This window comes from Macaca mulatta, chromosome 10 (assembly GCF_049350105.2).
Source record: "Macaca mulatta isolate MMU2019108-1 chromosome 10, T2T-MMU8v2.0, whole genome shotgun sequence".
In the NCBI taxonomy this organism is placed as follows: Eukaryota; Metazoa; Chordata; class Mammalia; order Primates; family Cercopithecidae; genus Macaca; species Macaca mulatta.
Window position 1 is genome coordinate 1,285,120 of NC_133415.1, and position 16,653 is coordinate 1,301,772.

Consider the following 16,653-nt stretch of genomic DNA (forward strand, 5'->3'; position numbering starts at 1 on the left):
TGGGGGTCACTCGAGGGTTTATTTCAGGGTGGGTGGCAGTGACTGCCCCGTGGCAGGAACAGGCTGGCATATGCCAAAGTCAGGGCAGCAGCAGCTGGGTTCAACCTGGCAGCCCCACACCCACACACAGCCCCGCCTGGCTGTGAGACAAGGGCAGGCCACAGGAGCCACGGAGCAGATGGAAACAGCATCGTGGCCAGGCCGAACACATGGTTTCGCTGCTGTCAGCCACTGCAGATCAGTTGGGCTCCTGATGCTTCTCTGGTCCTGTAGATTCTGGCACCACTGGGTAGGAGGGGTCTGCCACCCCGTCGCCACAGCTGCAGAGAGAGGAGAAGTGGATGGCCAGTGAGTCAGGCTCCCACAGCAGGCTGGGAGCTGCACTCTTTTTCCCACTGTGGGTTTTACAAGGGGACTTAGTTTACCCTGTTAGCCTATGCAAGACAGGTGACATGACCCCGAATGTCCAGGAAACGCTGACTGCTGAAGCCTAGGATGAGCTGAGGAAGGTGGCTGGCGGAGGACTAAGGCTACAGTGGGTTGGGGGGCATGTGGGTGGGGGTGAGGGGAGCAGGGGAGAGCAGGCTAGAGCATGTTCTAGAGCCAGCCTGTCCTTGAGGAAGACAGCAGAAGTGCTCACTTTTGCAGAGACTGCAGTTCAGGAGGTAAATCGCATCCCATGTAAACACCATTTGTAATACTGTATTCCAGCAAAGCACCAAAACAGGGGTCCTGTTGGCAATAACAATTAGCCTGGCATGAGAGCAAGTGAAGGCCCCATGTCTCCTGGTGCCACGTGCGTCTCATCCCCAGTGACCTGGACCCTCCCTCCTTTTCTTTTCTTTTTTTTGAGACGGAGTCTCGCTCTGTCGCCCAAGTTGGAGTGCAGTGGTGCGATCTCGGCTCACTGCAAGCTCTGCCTCCCGGGTTCACGCCATTCTCCTACCTCAGCCTCCCAAGTAGCTGGGACTACAGGCGCCCGCCACCTCGCCCGCCTAGTTTTTTTCTATTTTTCAGTAGAGATGGGGTTTCACCGTGTTAGCCAGGATGGTCTCCATCTCCTGACTTCGTGATCCACCCGCCTTGGCCTCCCAAAGTGCTGGGATTACAGGTGTGAGCCACCACGCCTGGCCCGGTCCCTCCCTCCTTAAGTGATCACAGCCCACCCAGTGCCTGAAAACTCACTCGAACGAGAACATGGGGGTTTCCCAGCACTATCAGCAAAGCTTTGGGTCTGGTGATTGCAACATTAAATCTTTTTGAGTTGGACAAGAAACCCAAAAAATATCGATCATCTTCAAATCTATCTTCATTTGACCGTACCTAAAAGCACACAGAGATGAATAAAAAAAAATGGCGTTTTAAATTTTTGGGGGGCATGAAGAGAAACTCTTGACATATGAAAACATTTAGAATGTTAAAAAGCAGAACGACCTCCTTTTTGGTTCAAAAAGAAACAGGAGGAGGAGGGGGAGGAGGAGGGGGAGGAGGAAGGGAGGAGGGGGAGGAGGAGGGGGAGGAGGAGGGGAGGAGGAGGGGAGGAGGAGGGGAGGAAGAGGGGAGGAGGAGGGGAGGAGGAGGGGGAGGAGGAAGGGAGGAGGGGGAGGAGGAGGGGAGGAGGAGGGGAGGAGGAGGGGAGGAGGAGGGGAGGAGGAGGGGGAGGAGGAGGGGGAGGAGGAGGGGAGGAGGAGGGGGAGGAGGAGGGGGAGGAGGGGAGGAGGAGGGGGAGGAGGGGAGGAGGAGGGGGAGGAGGGGAGGAGGAGGGGGAGGAGGAGGGGAGGAGAAGGGGGAGGAGGAGGGGGGAGGAGGGGAGGAGGAAGGGAGGAGGAGGGGCAGCAGAAAGGGGTGGGACTCATTGGACTCCGTCTGCAGACAGGGAGCCCTCATGCTTGTGGCTGTCTGGATGGCGGGGTCTTAGGGGCTCTCCCGTTGGTACCTGCCCTCCCACTCTCTGCTCCTCAGCTGCCTGTTCTTCCAACTTCGTGTCCCTCCTTCTCCAAGGCATTCACCATGTCTTCCTGGGTCCCTTCTCTTTACTTTCCTGTCTTAGTCTTTTGAGTATTGTTTTCAAAGACCTTCCCACAGCCACGGCTCACGATGGCTCCTGGGCCTAGGGAGTCTCCGCCTATAGCTGCTTCTCTGTGCTGGGAATCGGCCTCTGCCCCTTTAGATCTGAAGCCCCCCAAACCCCCAAGGTAGCAAGCGCCTGACTGGCCAACCCCACGGAGAACAGGGATACCTACGGTAGAAATGATGATGACCAGATACTCTTGTCCTTGAAACTCCTCTACTGATCCAACCTTTATATCCATCAGATCAACATTACGCAAAAGAATTCTGATTTTCTCCACCTTGAGAACAGATTAAAAGAAAGACTAAAGATAACACTGTACGAATCCATTTTTCTTTTTCTTTTTTTTTTTTGAGACGGAGTCTCGCTCTGTCGCCCAGGCTGGAGTGCAGTGGCCGGATCTCAGCTCACTGCAAGCTCCGCCTCCCGGGTTCACACCATTCTCCTGCCTCAGCCTCCCGAGTAGGTGGGACTACAGGCGCCCACCACCTTGCCCGGCTAGTTTTTTGTATTTTTTTAGTAGAGACAGGGTTTTACCATGTTAGCCAGGATGGTCTCGATCTCCTGACCTCGTGATCCGCCCGTCTCAGCCTCCCAAAGTGCTGGGATTACAGGCTTGAGCCACCACGCCCGGCCTTCTTTTTTTTTTTTGAGATGGAGTCTTATTGTCACCCAGGCTGGAGTGCAGTGGCGTGATCTCGGTTCACTGCAACCTCCACCTCCTTGGTTCAAGCAATTCTCCTGCCTCAGCCTCCTGAGTAGCTGGGATTACGGGCGCCTGCCACCACACCCGGCTAATTTTTTGTATTTTTTAATAGAGACAGGGTTTCACCATGTTGGCCTGGCTGGTCTTGAACTCCTGACCTTGTGATCCACCTACCTCAGCCTCCCTAAGTGTTGGGATTACAGGCGTGAGCCACCGCCCCCGGCCTGTACATATTCATTTCTTTACACATCACAGCGTGAACCAAATATTGGCCAATGTGCAATATTGTTTTTTTTTTTTTTTTTTTTTTTTTGTGAGACGGAGTCTTGCTCTGTCGCCGGGCTGGAGTGCAGTGGCCGGACCTCAGCTCACTGCAAGCTCCGCCTCCCGGGTTCCCGCCATTCTCCTGCCTCAGCCTCCCGAGTAGCTGGGACCACAGGCGCCCGCCACCTCGCCCGGCTAGTTTTTTGTATTTTTAGTAGAGACGGGGTTTCACCGTATTAGCCAGGATGGTCTCGATCTCCTGACCTCGTGATCCGCCCGTCTCGGCCTCCCAAAGTGCTGGGATTACAGGCTTGAGCCACCGCGCCTGGCCTGTTTTTTAATTCTTTATTGTTTTCTTCCAATCTGAATTGATTAGAAGACAAATTCCAGTTTTAGTTAAACTGGGGACGGGGGATAATGCTTATTAGGAAAGCCAAGTTTCATGTGGAAAATCCTCCCTCCCCACAAGCACACATCAAGGATGGAGGAAGTCCTTCAGGAGAAATGAGATGCGTGTCTGCTGCTTAGAGCTGAGGTGTGTGTCTCAGCAGGACGGCACCTACAAGCTGAGGTTGACACCAGGACACTGGCTGTGTGATGTCTGGCAACTTACTTGTCTCCACAAGCCTTCATTACTCTGTACCTCTGGGAGAGCTAAGCACTCACCTCTTGAGGCCCTGAGGTCAGACAAAAGGAAACATAACACCTGTGAAGGGCCCTGCGGTGGGCACGCCCGTGGTACAGCTGATCTGTTACTGTGACAGCCTAGGGGACCCACCTTTTCTTCTGCATTTTGGGGGTTCTTTCCAAGCTCTGCTTGGTGGTGTGAACGCCACAGGGACACATACTTCATGAAAGTGTTCGGCACGGGAGCCACCCGCGTCCCCACCAGAGCTCCAGGGCCACTGTGAACGTGTGGAGATGCTTCCTGGGACCAGTCCCTGGGCCTCCGGGGCCACTAACTCCCCTAGAATCACACCGCAGTCACAGGAAATGAGAAGTGTCCCATTCAAATATAACATTCAAATATAACCAAAGTCACCCCTTTGAGAAATACTGGGTTAGAGCTGGGGGCTGGCAAATGTTTTCCCAAAGGGCCAAATATCAAGGGACATATAAATGTAACCATTTAGAAATGTAAAAACTGTTCTAGGCTCCGGCCATAGAAAAGCCTGGAACTGGCGCGTGGATGGCAGCCGGCCGGCCTCTCGTGCTGAATGACATTCGAGTGCGGTTCTGGATGGCAGCCGGCCGGCCTCTCGTGCTGAATGACATTCCAGTGCGGTTCTGCTCCTTTAAAACCTGCTGCTGCTCAAAGGAGCTCGTTCCTGCCTCTGTGGGGCTGCAGGGGCCTCACAGAGCCAGGCGTGCCTGGGCAGGGCGTACCTGCTTCCGGTAGGGCGTGATGACGCCGATGTCGCTGGCAGACACCTGACTGGAGATGCTCTGGGCCAGGAGGCAGCAGTAGCGCAGGACCTGGACAGCCTCGGCCGGGTTGAACCACGATGGGCTTTTTCCCTCCCGTGCCTCGCTGCCCTGGGTTGATGAAGAGGGAAACCTCCTTCACTCCATGAATATTCGCCAGAAGAGGCTGCAACCCCGGAGCTGAGGCTGGTGCTGGGAAGACACACCGAATATGACAGAACGGACCCCTGCTCTCACACACAACTTACTGGGAGCAGGGCAGATGGCACACGTTAAACGATGATGACATGGCTCACAGCCATGCGAAACGCTGCAGAGGAGGATGGCCACACGAGTCCACCACTCGGGTCTGAGCCTCAGAGTGGAGGGCTGGCTGGCTCATCATCTTCTTCTTTTTTTTTTTGATATTAGACCTTTGACATAGCTACTGTTCATCTTGAAAATACTCTTCCTTAGAAAACATTGATGAGATATACTGACATAAAAGACAGACATATAGATCAACAGGGTAGAATGGAGAACCTAGAAATAAACCCTTGCGTATACGGCCTATGGCCAGATGACTTTTGACAAGGGTGCCAGGACAGTTTTTCAACCAATGCTGCTGGAAACACTAGAGAGCCACACGAAAAGGATGAAGACGGACCCTCACCTGACACCACCTGGAAATGTAAACTCAAAAGTAGATGGAAGATCTAAACCTAAGACCTAAATCCATAAAATTCTTGAAGGAAAACAGGGAAAAAACCCCACAACACTGGGTTTGGCAATGATTTCTTGGATACGACACCAAAGCCACTGGCAATAACTAAAAGGGATATACTGGACTACATCCAAATGGAAAATGTCTGGGCATCAAAGGATGCAATCAACAACGTGAAAAGATAATCTGCGGAGGGGGAGAAAACCTTTGCAAATAGTATAGAAGAAATTAATATCCAAAACTATAAGGAAGTCTTAAACTCACTGACAAAAGGCGACCCAATTAAATATGGGCGAAGGACCTGAATTCTCCAAAGGAGACATACAAATGGCCAACAGGTGCATGAAAAGCTGCTCAAGGCCACAAATCGTTGAGGAAATGCAAATCAAAACTACAGTGAGCTATACCTCACTCCCACTAAGATGGCTACTATAAAACAACCCAGAAAATAAGTGGTGGTGAGGACGTGGGGAAACGAACCCTGTGGCACTGTTGGTGTGGTGTGGAATGCTGCAGTTACTGTGGAAAACAAGATGATGGTTTCTCAAAAAATTAAGACTAGAATTACCAACAATTCCACTTCTGGGTATATACCCATGAGGACTGAAAGCAGGGTCTCAAATAGATATTTGTACACCTGTTATAGCAGCACTACTCACAACAGTCAAATATCTGCAGCCCAAGTGCCCACTGATAGATGAACTGATAAGCCAAGTGTGGTGTATACACACAATACAATGTTACTCAGCCCCCAAAAGGGAGGAAATTCTAACACACACTACAACGTGGATGAACCTCGAGGACAGGATGCTCAGTGCAATAAGCCAGTCACAGGACAAACACTCCATGATTAATTCCACTTATATGAAGTACCTAGAACAGCTGAATTCATACAGTCAGAAAGTAGAATGGTGGCTGCTAGGGGCTGCAGGGAAGAAAGTTACTGTTTCATGGGTACAGAATTTTTTTTTTTTTTTGAGACGGAATTTCGCTCTGTTGCCCAGGCTGGAGTGCAGTGGTGCTATCTTGGCTCACTGCAAGCTCCGCCTCCCGGGTTTACGCCATTCTCCTGCCTCAGCCTCCCGAGTAGCTGGGACTACAGGCGCCTGCCACCACGCCCGGCTAATTTTTTTGTATTTTTAATAGAGATGGGGTTTCACCATGTTAGCTAGGATGGTCTCGATCTCCTGACCTCGTGATCCACCCACCTCGGCCTCTCAAAGTGCTGGGATTACAGGCATGAGCCACCGCACCCGGCCGGGTATAGAATTTTAATACTGCAAGATAAAAGTTCTGCAGACTGGCCGGGCGCGGTGGCTCAAACCTGTAATCCCAGCACTTTGGGAGGCCGAGACGGGCGGATCACGAGGTCAGGAGATCGAGACCATCCTGGCTGACACGGTGAAACCCCGTCTCTACTAAAAAATACAAAAAACTAGCCAGGCGAGGTGGCGGGCGCCTGTAGTCCCAGCTACTCGGGAGGCTGAGGCAGGAGAATGGCGTAAACCCGGGAGGCGGAGCTTGCAGTGAGCTGAGATCTGGCCACTGCACTCCAGGCTGGGTGACAGAGCAAGACTCCGTCTCAAAAAAAAAAAAAAAAAAAAAAAAAAAAAAAAACTAGCTGGGCGAGGTGGCGGGCGCCTGTAGTCCCAGCTACTCGGGAGGCTGAGGCAGGAGAATGGCGTGAACCCGGGAGGCGGAGCTTGCAGTGAGCTGAGATCCGGCCACTGCACTCCAGCCTGGGCAGCAGAGCGAGACTCCGTCTCAAAAAAAAAAAAAAAAAAAAAGTTCTGCAGGCTGCAAAACAATGTGAATATACTTAACACTATTAAACTTCACACTTAAAAATGGAGGCTGGGAGTGGTGGCTCACGCCTGTAATCCCAGCACTCTGGGAAGCCGAGGTGGACAGATCATTTGAGGTCAAGAGTTCGAGACAAGCCTGGTTAATATGGTGAAACTCCGTCTCTACTAAAAACACAAAAATTAGCTGGGCATGGTGGGGCACGCCTGTAGTCCCAGCTGCTCGGGAGGCTGAGGCATGAGAATTGCTTGAACCTGGGATGCAGAGGTTGCAGTCAGCTGAGATCACGCCACTATACTCTAGCCTGGGTGACAGAGTGAGATGACTATCTCAAAAAAAAAAAAAGTTTTTAACATGACAAATTTTATATTATGTGTAAATTTATTTATGAATGAATGAATGAGACAGGGTTTCACTCCGTCGCTCAGACTAAAGTGCCAGGGCATGATCACAGTTCACTGAAACCTCACACTCCTGAGTAGCTGAGACTACAAGTGTGCACCACCATGCCCGGATAGTTTTTGTATCTTTTGTAGAGATAGGGTCTTGCTATGTTGTCCAGACTGTTCTTGAACTCCTGGGCTCAAGCAATCTGCCTGCCTTGGCCTCCCAAAGTGCAGAGGTTATAGATGTGAGCCACGTCCAGCCCTACAATTTAAAAAAGTGACCACCAGGCTGGGCGCGGTGGCTCACGCCTGTAATCCCAGCACTTTGGGAGGCCAAGGCATGCAGATCACTTGAGGTCAGGAGTTTGAGACCAGCCAGGCCAACATGCTGAAACCCCCTCTACTAAAATTACAAAAATTAGCCGGATGTGGTGGCCGGCACCTGTAGTCCCAGATACTTGGGAGTCTGAGGCATGAGAATTGGTTGAACCTGGGAGGCAGAGGTTGCAGTGAGCCAAGATTGCGCCACTGCACTCCAGCCAGGGCGACAGAATGAAACCCTGTCTCAAAACAAAACTAAATGAACAAACAAAAAACCCAAAAAGTGACTGCCAGATAAAGCAGTAAAAATACAAAAATTAGCTGGATGTGGTGGCAGGCACCTGTAGTCCCAGTTACTTGGGAGGCTGAGGCACGAGAATTGCTTGAACATGGAAGGCGGAGGCTGCAGTGAACCGAGATTGCGCCACCGCACTCCAGCTGGGGTGAAAGAGCAAAACTCTGTCTCAAAAATAAAACCAAAAAAAAAAAAAACCAAAACCAAAAAAAAAAAACAAAACCAAAAAAACCCCCACAAAACAAAACCCAAAAAAGTGACCACCAGATAAAGCAGTAAGAATTAATTTTGTTGTTGTTGTTAAACCATGTAACTTACTCATTTATTGTAAATAATAAATGACTGAAGAAACTTAAAAGATTAATGGGATGGAAACTTATAGCAGAAACTTCTAAACTGAGAAACAGTTCAATGAATAGCAACCAATCAACTAGAAAGAATCAGGAAATAAATAACTAGGAAAGGTAAAGAAGAAATAATGTGAAATCACTATAGACTGGACTGATTTATGTCTCTAAAAGCAAACTGACTCCCAAAATGGATTAAATATAAAAACCTAGCTGCTCCTAAGAAATACAATAAAAAATGAAAACAGAGAGCAAAGACATACCATGTAAAAATAAAAAAACGGCAATGTAAATATTACGAGGTGAAATTTAACACTCACACACAGGACGGTATGGAAGAGTATTACATAAGGAGGAAGATAAAGCAATGATAAATTGTATGCATGAAACATAGCAGTTAAAATTCGTAAGACAAGAACGATTAGAAACCCAAGGATAATTTGATGAGAAGCACAATGAGAACGAGAGGCTTCACTCCTCTTCTCCACCATGGCCTACCCGGTGACAGATCCTAGGTCAGGACACAGAGCTGCTGAGTGACAGCCTCCATGCATTTATTTTTATTTAGTTATATAGTTTTTAGGAGTCAGGGTCTCACTCTGTCCCCTGGGCTGGGGTACCGTGGTGCAATCATAGCTCACTGCAGCCTCAATCTCCTGGGCTCAAGCGATCCTCCTGCCTCAGCCTCCCAAGTAGCTGAGACCAAAGGCACATGCCACCATGCGCAGCTAATTAAAAAAAAAATTTTTTTTCTTTTTTTTTTTTTAAAAGAGATGGCAGTTTCACTATGTTGCCCAGGCTAATCTTGAACTCCTAGGCTCAAGCAATCCTCCTGGCTCAGCCTCCCGAAGTGCTGGGGTTACAGGCGAGCCCCTGTGCCTGGCCACTAGTGTGTTTTCCTGATACCCAGGAAAGCTTCTGAGGATGGGCAGAGCTAGGAGGACAGATGGCGGGAGACCACTACTGGGGAGGGACCTGCCTCAGAGAGCACCATGTCTTGAGGTGTCCGGCTCACTGCAGAGCCCCTCAGGACTCCCTCCCTTCCAGATGTGAGCACCCCGAAGCCACCACACACACGTCCCACCCCACTGCTTTGGACAGGTCACAGACAGATTTTCTCCCTCAGGAACTTACGAAGAGCAACTGGGGGCCATGGCTGGGTGGGGCATGGAATGCAGAGGCCCCGAGGCAGCCGAGTGGTGTAGCCTGGACCCCTATCCTCCGGGGCCCGTGGCATGGAAGGGGCACCTGCACCAGGGTCCCCCTGTGGCCTGGGTGCAGCCCTCACTGCAGATACCGTGAATGCCCCTTCCTCTGGGGGAGGGGGTTAATGCAAAACTTGATTTCTGCTTCTAACTAAAGTCCTAATACAAACTATCTCATTTTAGTGAATGCTTGTAATTTTGCTTGGCCACTCAGCATCTAACTCTGTCCCTCCATGAGGCCTCAGAGAGGGGGTGGTGGCCCGTCACTCCTCAGGCCCCAGGCACAGGGCTCGGGCTTGCGGCTGCTGCCTTCCCTGCCAGGCTCTCTCCTGACAGCTCCAACCCTCGAGGGAAGCACCAGGAGGGAGGCGGCAGCGGCCTCCGGGAGCTTCCTGCGGCCCCAGGGTATCCCGTCACACAGCCCTGCAAGCTTCCCCAGGCCCCCCAGAGCTCACTGGGTAGCTCTGCTTCTCTTGGAGCCCAGTGCTTGTCTGCTGTGACCACCTGAGAGTGGTGCCCATGATGTCCCCTTGGTACCAGGCACAACTCATCTGGCAGGAGAAGTCGGCATCCATCTTGGGGGACACAAGCCCCTGATGGCTTTTCACTCTCCAGTGACCAGCGGAGCATCTGCCCCGCCACAAGCAGGTGACAAGAGCCTCACCTGGGAGGAAGGACCTCCTGCCACACTGTCCTCACCCGACATGGTCACCTCCGGGTTCAAGACACAACTCACCCGCACACCATGGAAGATGAGAGGGAAGCCTTTCTTAGGCAGCTTCTCCCAGCCCAGCAAAGAGGTCACCACTGTAGGGTCCGCACAGACCTCGAGTTCCCTGTGGTAGAACAGCCGTGAGGGCAGGGTCAGCAGGGCCTCGTGGGACCGGTAGTTCTTCACCAGCTTTGTGACCTACAAGGAGAGGGTGATGGGTCACAAGGGGAAGGTGGCACCTGGCACAGTTTCTGTCAAAGGAAAAGCGGCTCTGCACGGCAAACGTGAGGCCCGCCTGACTTCCAAGCCCGACTCTGCCCCTGTGTGTCACCTGCCCCCAGACCAAGCCCTTGGATGATGGTGAAGCCAAGGGTCCATCTGAATAGAAAAATGAGAACATCAGGAAGAAAAGGGTGTGACGGCCACCCTCTTTTCCTCTCCTGGGTCTGGGTGGGGCTGAGGGGCCTCTCAAAGGGTTCCTGCCACCTGGAACCCGGCAGCGGGGAGGAGGGCAGATGGACGCTTCCCTCGTGTGCTGAGAGCTTCACCCTGCAAACAGTGTCTTGCTGGCCCACGCAGCCCTGCCTCCGCTGGCCACAGGGAAGGAAGAGCTCCTGGGCCCCTGGTCCAGGAGAGTATAGACACTGTGACTGTGGGGGCATGGCCAGCCCTGGGCAGGCCTGGCTGTGACTTCACTGATGCGGCCGAGGGTGACTGTGATGTCACCAGTACATGGGACACATTTACTGTCTGCCTCCAACTTGCCCGGGAAGCTCACTCAGGGCAGGCACTCTTCCCCTGGTGCTGGTGTAGGCAGCCAGGGAAGGTCTCCAGGGACTACAGGAGTTCAACCAGTCAGAGTAATGCTCAGTCTCGACACTGCTCATCACACATGACCCACGTGTTGGCATGAGGACTTGCTGCGTCTGTGCCATGGGGAGCCGTCCTCTGCATGCAATGCTGCACCCTCTGCCCTCCTGTCACTGACTGTCCCTTGGGAAGACACTGCTGGGGAGAACACGCCCAGGGCTCTCCCTCCTTGGGATGAGTAACAAAGCCCGTGTTGGTGAAAACCTGAGTTCCTGTGGTGCTGTCAGTTACTCGCCAGGTGATACTGGCACGAGAGCGCCCATTATTGGCCCCATGACTCCTCCCGACTCTGTCAAGCCTAACTAGAATGTGTCCACCCTCCAACGTGCTACTCCAAACTCCAAATGCGATCTAGAGTCATGGCACCTCTGCCTTAGCTGGAGCCGGGCAGCTGCTGGGGAAAAGAAAGGAAGCATGCCGCCCCCTGGGGTCACTGTGGCAGCCGCTCTGGTTGGAGGGTGCAGGACACTGCCCAGGCCCTGCACAGGACAAGGCCTTCACCTCCTGTGTGGCAGGGTCTGTCTGTACCTGTGGCTGTGTGCCACATGCACCTGCCCTGAAGGCTGTGTGGTGGGGACGGTGGTGACAGCAGCATGCTGGTCTCCCCTGCTGCAGCCACGTCACCTGCACCCACACCTCCAGCAAAGCAGCTAGCGCGTGGAGGGGTGCAGCGGCACTGGAGAATGAGGCGAACCTCTCAGGCGCAGCAGAGCTCTCAGGCACCCTTTAGGCCCAGCAGCTGGCCATCCTCCTGGGGGCAGTTTCATGGCCCCTGGCACAGCTGGTGCCTGTCTTGCGAGTGGTCCCTCATGAGACCTTCCTTGGCCTGAAGACCCCCACCTGCCCCACATCCTTGACAACCAGGAATGGGGTCCAGTCCTTTTCCCTGAAAGTCTGTCCACAGTAACTGCCCGTCATTTTCTATTGATGTTAATACTGGCAATGGGAATCAGATGGAGACTGTTCTTCTGTGGGCTACAGGGGCTTAAAAACTGAGGCTACTTGGTTCACTGTTTAATGATGGGCCCTGGAGGCCCAAGCTCAGTGTGCTGGGGGCTCCAAAGATGCAAATCCCAAAGCCCATCCCTCAGAATTTGGTACAAGGTTGGCTGAGAGCCCAGAACCTGCACTTCAGTGGGACCTTGGGGTCGGAGACCACTGAGGAGACACTGCCTGCAGTCACTCTAGGGCAGGCTTTTTAAGTCACAAAAGTGACTTCCTGCTTTTCTTATGTTCACAGAGTAACACAGATTTTAACTTATTTTACTGTATCTGACCCCAGAGTCTCAGCCATTAGCACCAGGCTGCAGTTTCTGCTGACAGGGGAGGCGCTGTGGTAGGTGCTCTCCTGCACTCTGCCCACGGACAGAGATCACTCGGGTGGACAGAGGGGCGAGCTGCTCAACTGCCCCGGAGCCTGTGTCTGCTTAACTGGGACCGGAACACGCTGGAGTCTGTGACTCACCAACAAGGGGTTATGTGCGCCACAAGCACCGAAAGCATTTTCGTCCCTCTGGTACGCGGGTCGAGACATCAGCCGTTCCAACAAGGACACGTTCAGACCATAGGCCATGGCGAGTCTGGACTTAATGACTGGGCCGAGCTGCATGGGGTCTCCTGCCAGCACAATCTGCACACGGAGGCCGGTCTCAGCCCACGCAGGGAGGCTGGTCTCAGCCCACACAGGGAGGCCCGTCTCAGCCCACGCAGGGAGGGGCCGAGGGGCCGTTGCCACGCCCACGGGCTCAGGTGGGGGTGGGGCCGCGTGCAAGGCCAGCCCATACTCGCTCTGGCTGCAGGGGATGACGGGAGGGGCTGGGAGACCAGGGGATGCTGACAGGGCTTAGAGCCATCTCTCCCTGCTTCTCCCCGAAGTCCTGCCACCTGCCTGGCTTCTGCAGCCTGGCTTTCTCTCCTGCGAATCTCTCAAAGTGGTAAGAGCCCCAAGGATGCCATCTATCTTCTGGAAGCTTCTGTGTGGCCGGCCCTGGCCGTCATCCCACCTGCCCCTGGCCTCTTGCCCATGGTTGCCTTGACCTGGTGAGGCCGCCCGACGCCACTGCTCCGCCTGGACCAATCCCTGCTCCCTCCCTCAGCGCCACCTTCATGCTCCACCCCATGCCTGGTGACTGGGACAGGCATCTAGGATGGGCGCCAAGGAGGAGCCTGAAACGTCCAGTGCTGGACGCTGGATGAGCTTGCCTCGATGAGCCACAGGGAGGGAAACAGGGGAGTTCAAGGTGACGCCCACGCCACCATCAGAAGCACCCAGGGAGGAAACAGGTGGGAGCGGACAACAGAGGATGCACAGAGCTGGAGGCCGGGGCAGCCAGAGGCACAGGCAGGTCAGATGCAGGAGCACCGGCCCTGTTCGCCCCTCCAGACACTGTGCGGCTGGCTCACCCACAGCAAGGACCACATTCCTGACTTGACTGCTGCATCCCCAATACCTAGAATGGCTCCTAACCTCTGTTTTAGAAGTGAGTCAAGACATTCACTTCTTGTCCAAAAGGAATAAAGTACAATAGAGACCCATGGCCCCCAGCACCTCAGGGTCCTTGGCACTTCCACCTGACCCCATACGGCTGTGACTGTTCCCGGGAGGACCGCAGCCCCCATCCCTACAGGAGAACAGGGTGAGGAGGAAGCCGCACACACAGTAGTCAGGACTTACCTGGCCACTGACGTCTGACATCAGCCCCAGAGGAATGAGGCATTCCGGCTCACTTGCCTGCCCGGCCTCGTCCACAAACACGTGAGTGAAGTGTCCAACTCTAGAGCAAAGATGTTCTAAATGGTAATTTCTGCCAAATTGTTTTAGCAATCGATGCCTCTGACACACTGGCAAAGCCACGCTCAGCACCCATGGGGCCAAGCGGGGTTGCCCAGGGGTGTGTAGGAGCTGGGGTCTGGGTGTCACCCGGCTGGAGGAAGGACAGGCCACAGGCATCAGGATATGCTGGCTAAGCCACGTCAGCACCCGGTGCTCTGCACGCAGTGTCTGTATTTCTAGAGATGTGGAGGGAAGAAGGAGTGGGGGCGAGGGGCAACACATGAGCGTTTCCTGGGGGCAGCTCACAGGAGAAGCGCCGCAGGCTCCTGGCCTGCTCTCCACCTGCATCTCACTCCTGTGATTATCAAAATGCCCAGGTTTGAGTCCTGATCTCCCCTCTCTGAGCCTCCACCTCCCGCGTGTCCCTCAGGAGGCGGCTAGGGTGAGAGCCGAGCTGGCCGCCGTGAAGTGCTGAGAACAAGCCTGGCCGGGCAGGCAGCCACAGATGGTGGCCTCTCCTGCCATCCGCTCATTTCCTCTTGACTCATCCTTGTGAGCTATTCTCAGCTGGGCACTGCCCGGCCTGCCATGCCAATAGGCTGAGGCCCTGGGAGCCACTTCTCAATCTGTGCACTATTAAGAAAATGGGGTCTCTAGAATGGCTCCCCACAATTCTGGCCCCTGCTGCAAACTCAGTGAGGTTCCCAGTTACAGAGCAGCCCCTCTTGGCGGGCGCCTGTCCGGCTCTCCCTTCTCCATGTGCCCAGGTGTGGCAAGGGAGGTGCAGGGGCAGAGAGGCCACAGCGTTGCTGACGGAGGGGGTGGGGATTTTGCAGGAAGGAGTCGTCAGATGCTACTGCCCAGTCCGTGGCTCAGCCCCTCCAGGAGAAGTTGCAGAGCTCTTGCATGGGAAGGCTGTGGGACTAAGCGAAGAGCAGGAGCTCGTTCGGCTCATGATCTGTTTCTGGAGTGCAGAGGGGCTGCCCCACCTGGGGCCACAAGCTGAGGAACAGGCGCCCCGAGTTCACTGGCTCGCCCATCCCGGCAGCTTCTACTCTGTGGTCAGGAGGCCTCAGTGGGGAAATGCTGTTAGGGCAGAAACAGGTCCTGACGCCCGAGGAAGTAGGTATGGGGCAGGGAGTGTCCGGAGCCATGCCAACACTCAACAGGAGGCACCATGGGCCCGCACCCTTCTCACTGCCAAGCCCAGGTTCACCCTTCTCACTGCCAAGCCCAGGTTCACCTTTCTCACTGCTGAGTCCAGGATCTCCCCTCTCCAACCCCAGATGCTAGGCAAATCCATCACCTCTGAGCCTCAGGTGTCCCACTGTGGGGTGAGACCCTGTGGTCAGAGCTGTGCCGGGGTGGGCTACTGCTCACAGCAGTGCTGGGCCCCACACGTCCTGCACGTCCTGCATCCACTCATGGCCAGCTGACACCTTTCACTTCAGGTCTCAAGACACGGATTTCACAAGTGACACCGTGCACCCACCCAGTGAAAGATGCAGCAACCAGCACACTGCCATTTCCCCATCTCACGTCCCCACTGCTGTTGAAAAAAATTAACATTATGTATCTTTCCTAGAATGTAAGCATTTAGGTTTGAATTCTGTATTAATTGCAGTTATTTAATGTCACTTTTGCTAGATGACGTTGCTACTTCTTTACCCTTTGAAGTGTCCCTCCCCGCTCCAGCCGCCCCCAGTGGCCAGCTAACCCTGTGGGGCCTCTGCAGCTGGGCTGCAACACCCTCCCTGCTTCTGCACAGAGCGTCTCTGAGAGAGCGGCCTGCCCCAGCCGGTCACCTCCTCCCACTACCTGGACATCAGCTCCAGGGTGCAGGGTCCATGCTGTGCCCGCCCGGCCCCCACAGAGCCCTCTGCACCCCAGTGAGGCCGGGCTCTTCAGCTCTTGACCTTTGACTCATCAACACACATTAAAAAAATCCCTCTCTTGTTCAGGTCTATGCTGTCCAATCCAGTAGCCATACATGGCTCTCGGGCACCGCACAGTGGCTAGTCTGAAACCTGACACGCTCTGAGTGTAAAATTCATCGTGGATTTTGAAGACTTCAACCAAAAAAATTGTAAAGTGTCTCATCAATCATGCTTTACTAATCTCATGATGAAAGGACGTTGTGTATGTGAGAGACTAAAACACGCCGATGAAACCATTCATGACACATTGTGACAGGCGTGGCCGGCTGTGCCTTTGCTCCGTGTGGAGCTGACAGACCACCTCCTATGGTCACCCTCACGACCACCGTGACGCTGGACACTGTCCAGGGCGACCTGTCTCCAGGCCGTCAGGGAGGGTGGGGCTTCCCTCGGAGCCCCTAGCTTCTCCCTCTCTCACCCTCAGCCTGTGCCCCTGACACTGTCTGGCTCTACTCACTGAGAGGGAGCTGCCTGCTGCCTCCCCGACCCCACCTCCTTGCACGGGGGTCTGAGAGTGCCTTGGTCCTCACTCAGCCTCCCTGGGCTCGAAGCTCTTCCTCCCAGCCCTGCCTCCCTCCCTGAGCACTGAGTCTCTGGGTCATCCGCCCCTCAGACAGAAGCTAGGAGAGGACACCGACCTCTGCTCTGGGAGGTCCTGCGCCGCACTCCACGCCCAGGGCTCACCTCACTCCTATTTGGTAAAACAACCCTGAGCTGCTGCAAGTGGTGATGATTATCCGGAAGCGTGAGGCTTTCCAGATGTCTTCTCCGTCTCTGCAATACGGTTTGACGGCATCGATAACTATCTGGGGGCAAGGACACATGGAGTTTACTC

The 16,653-nt window shown here is 54.0% G+C and overlaps 1 protein-coding gene across 2 annotated transcripts in view; it reads right to left on the reverse strand.

Moving 5' to 3' along the window:
• The window catches only part of MOV10L1 (Mov10 like RNA helicase 1), a 71,704-nt gene continuing 55,051 nt past the window's right edge, over positions 1-16,653 (reverse strand). Inside the window, exons 19-27 of one of the 2 annotated variants that reach the window (XM_015150608.3) lie at positions 16,503-16,624; positions 13,783-13,882; positions 12,574-12,738; positions 10,263-10,436; positions 4,428-4,577; positions 2,244-2,351; positions 1,186-1,323; positions 641-732; positions 1-320 (exon numbers count right to left, since the gene is read on the reverse strand). In XM_015150608.3, the coding sequence (XP_015006094.3) occupies positions 239-320; positions 641-732; positions 1,186-1,323; positions 2,244-2,351; positions 4,428-4,577; positions 10,263-10,436; positions 12,574-12,738; positions 13,783-13,882; positions 16,503-16,624 (1,131 nt within the window). In that variant the 3' untranslated portion in view covers positions 1-238. The remainder of the gene's footprint in view (positions 321-640; positions 733-1,185; positions 1,324-2,243; positions 2,352-4,427; positions 4,578-10,262; positions 10,437-12,573; positions 12,739-13,782; positions 13,883-16,502; positions 16,625-16,653) is intronic. The other variant, XM_015150611.3, reaches the window with a different exon arrangement.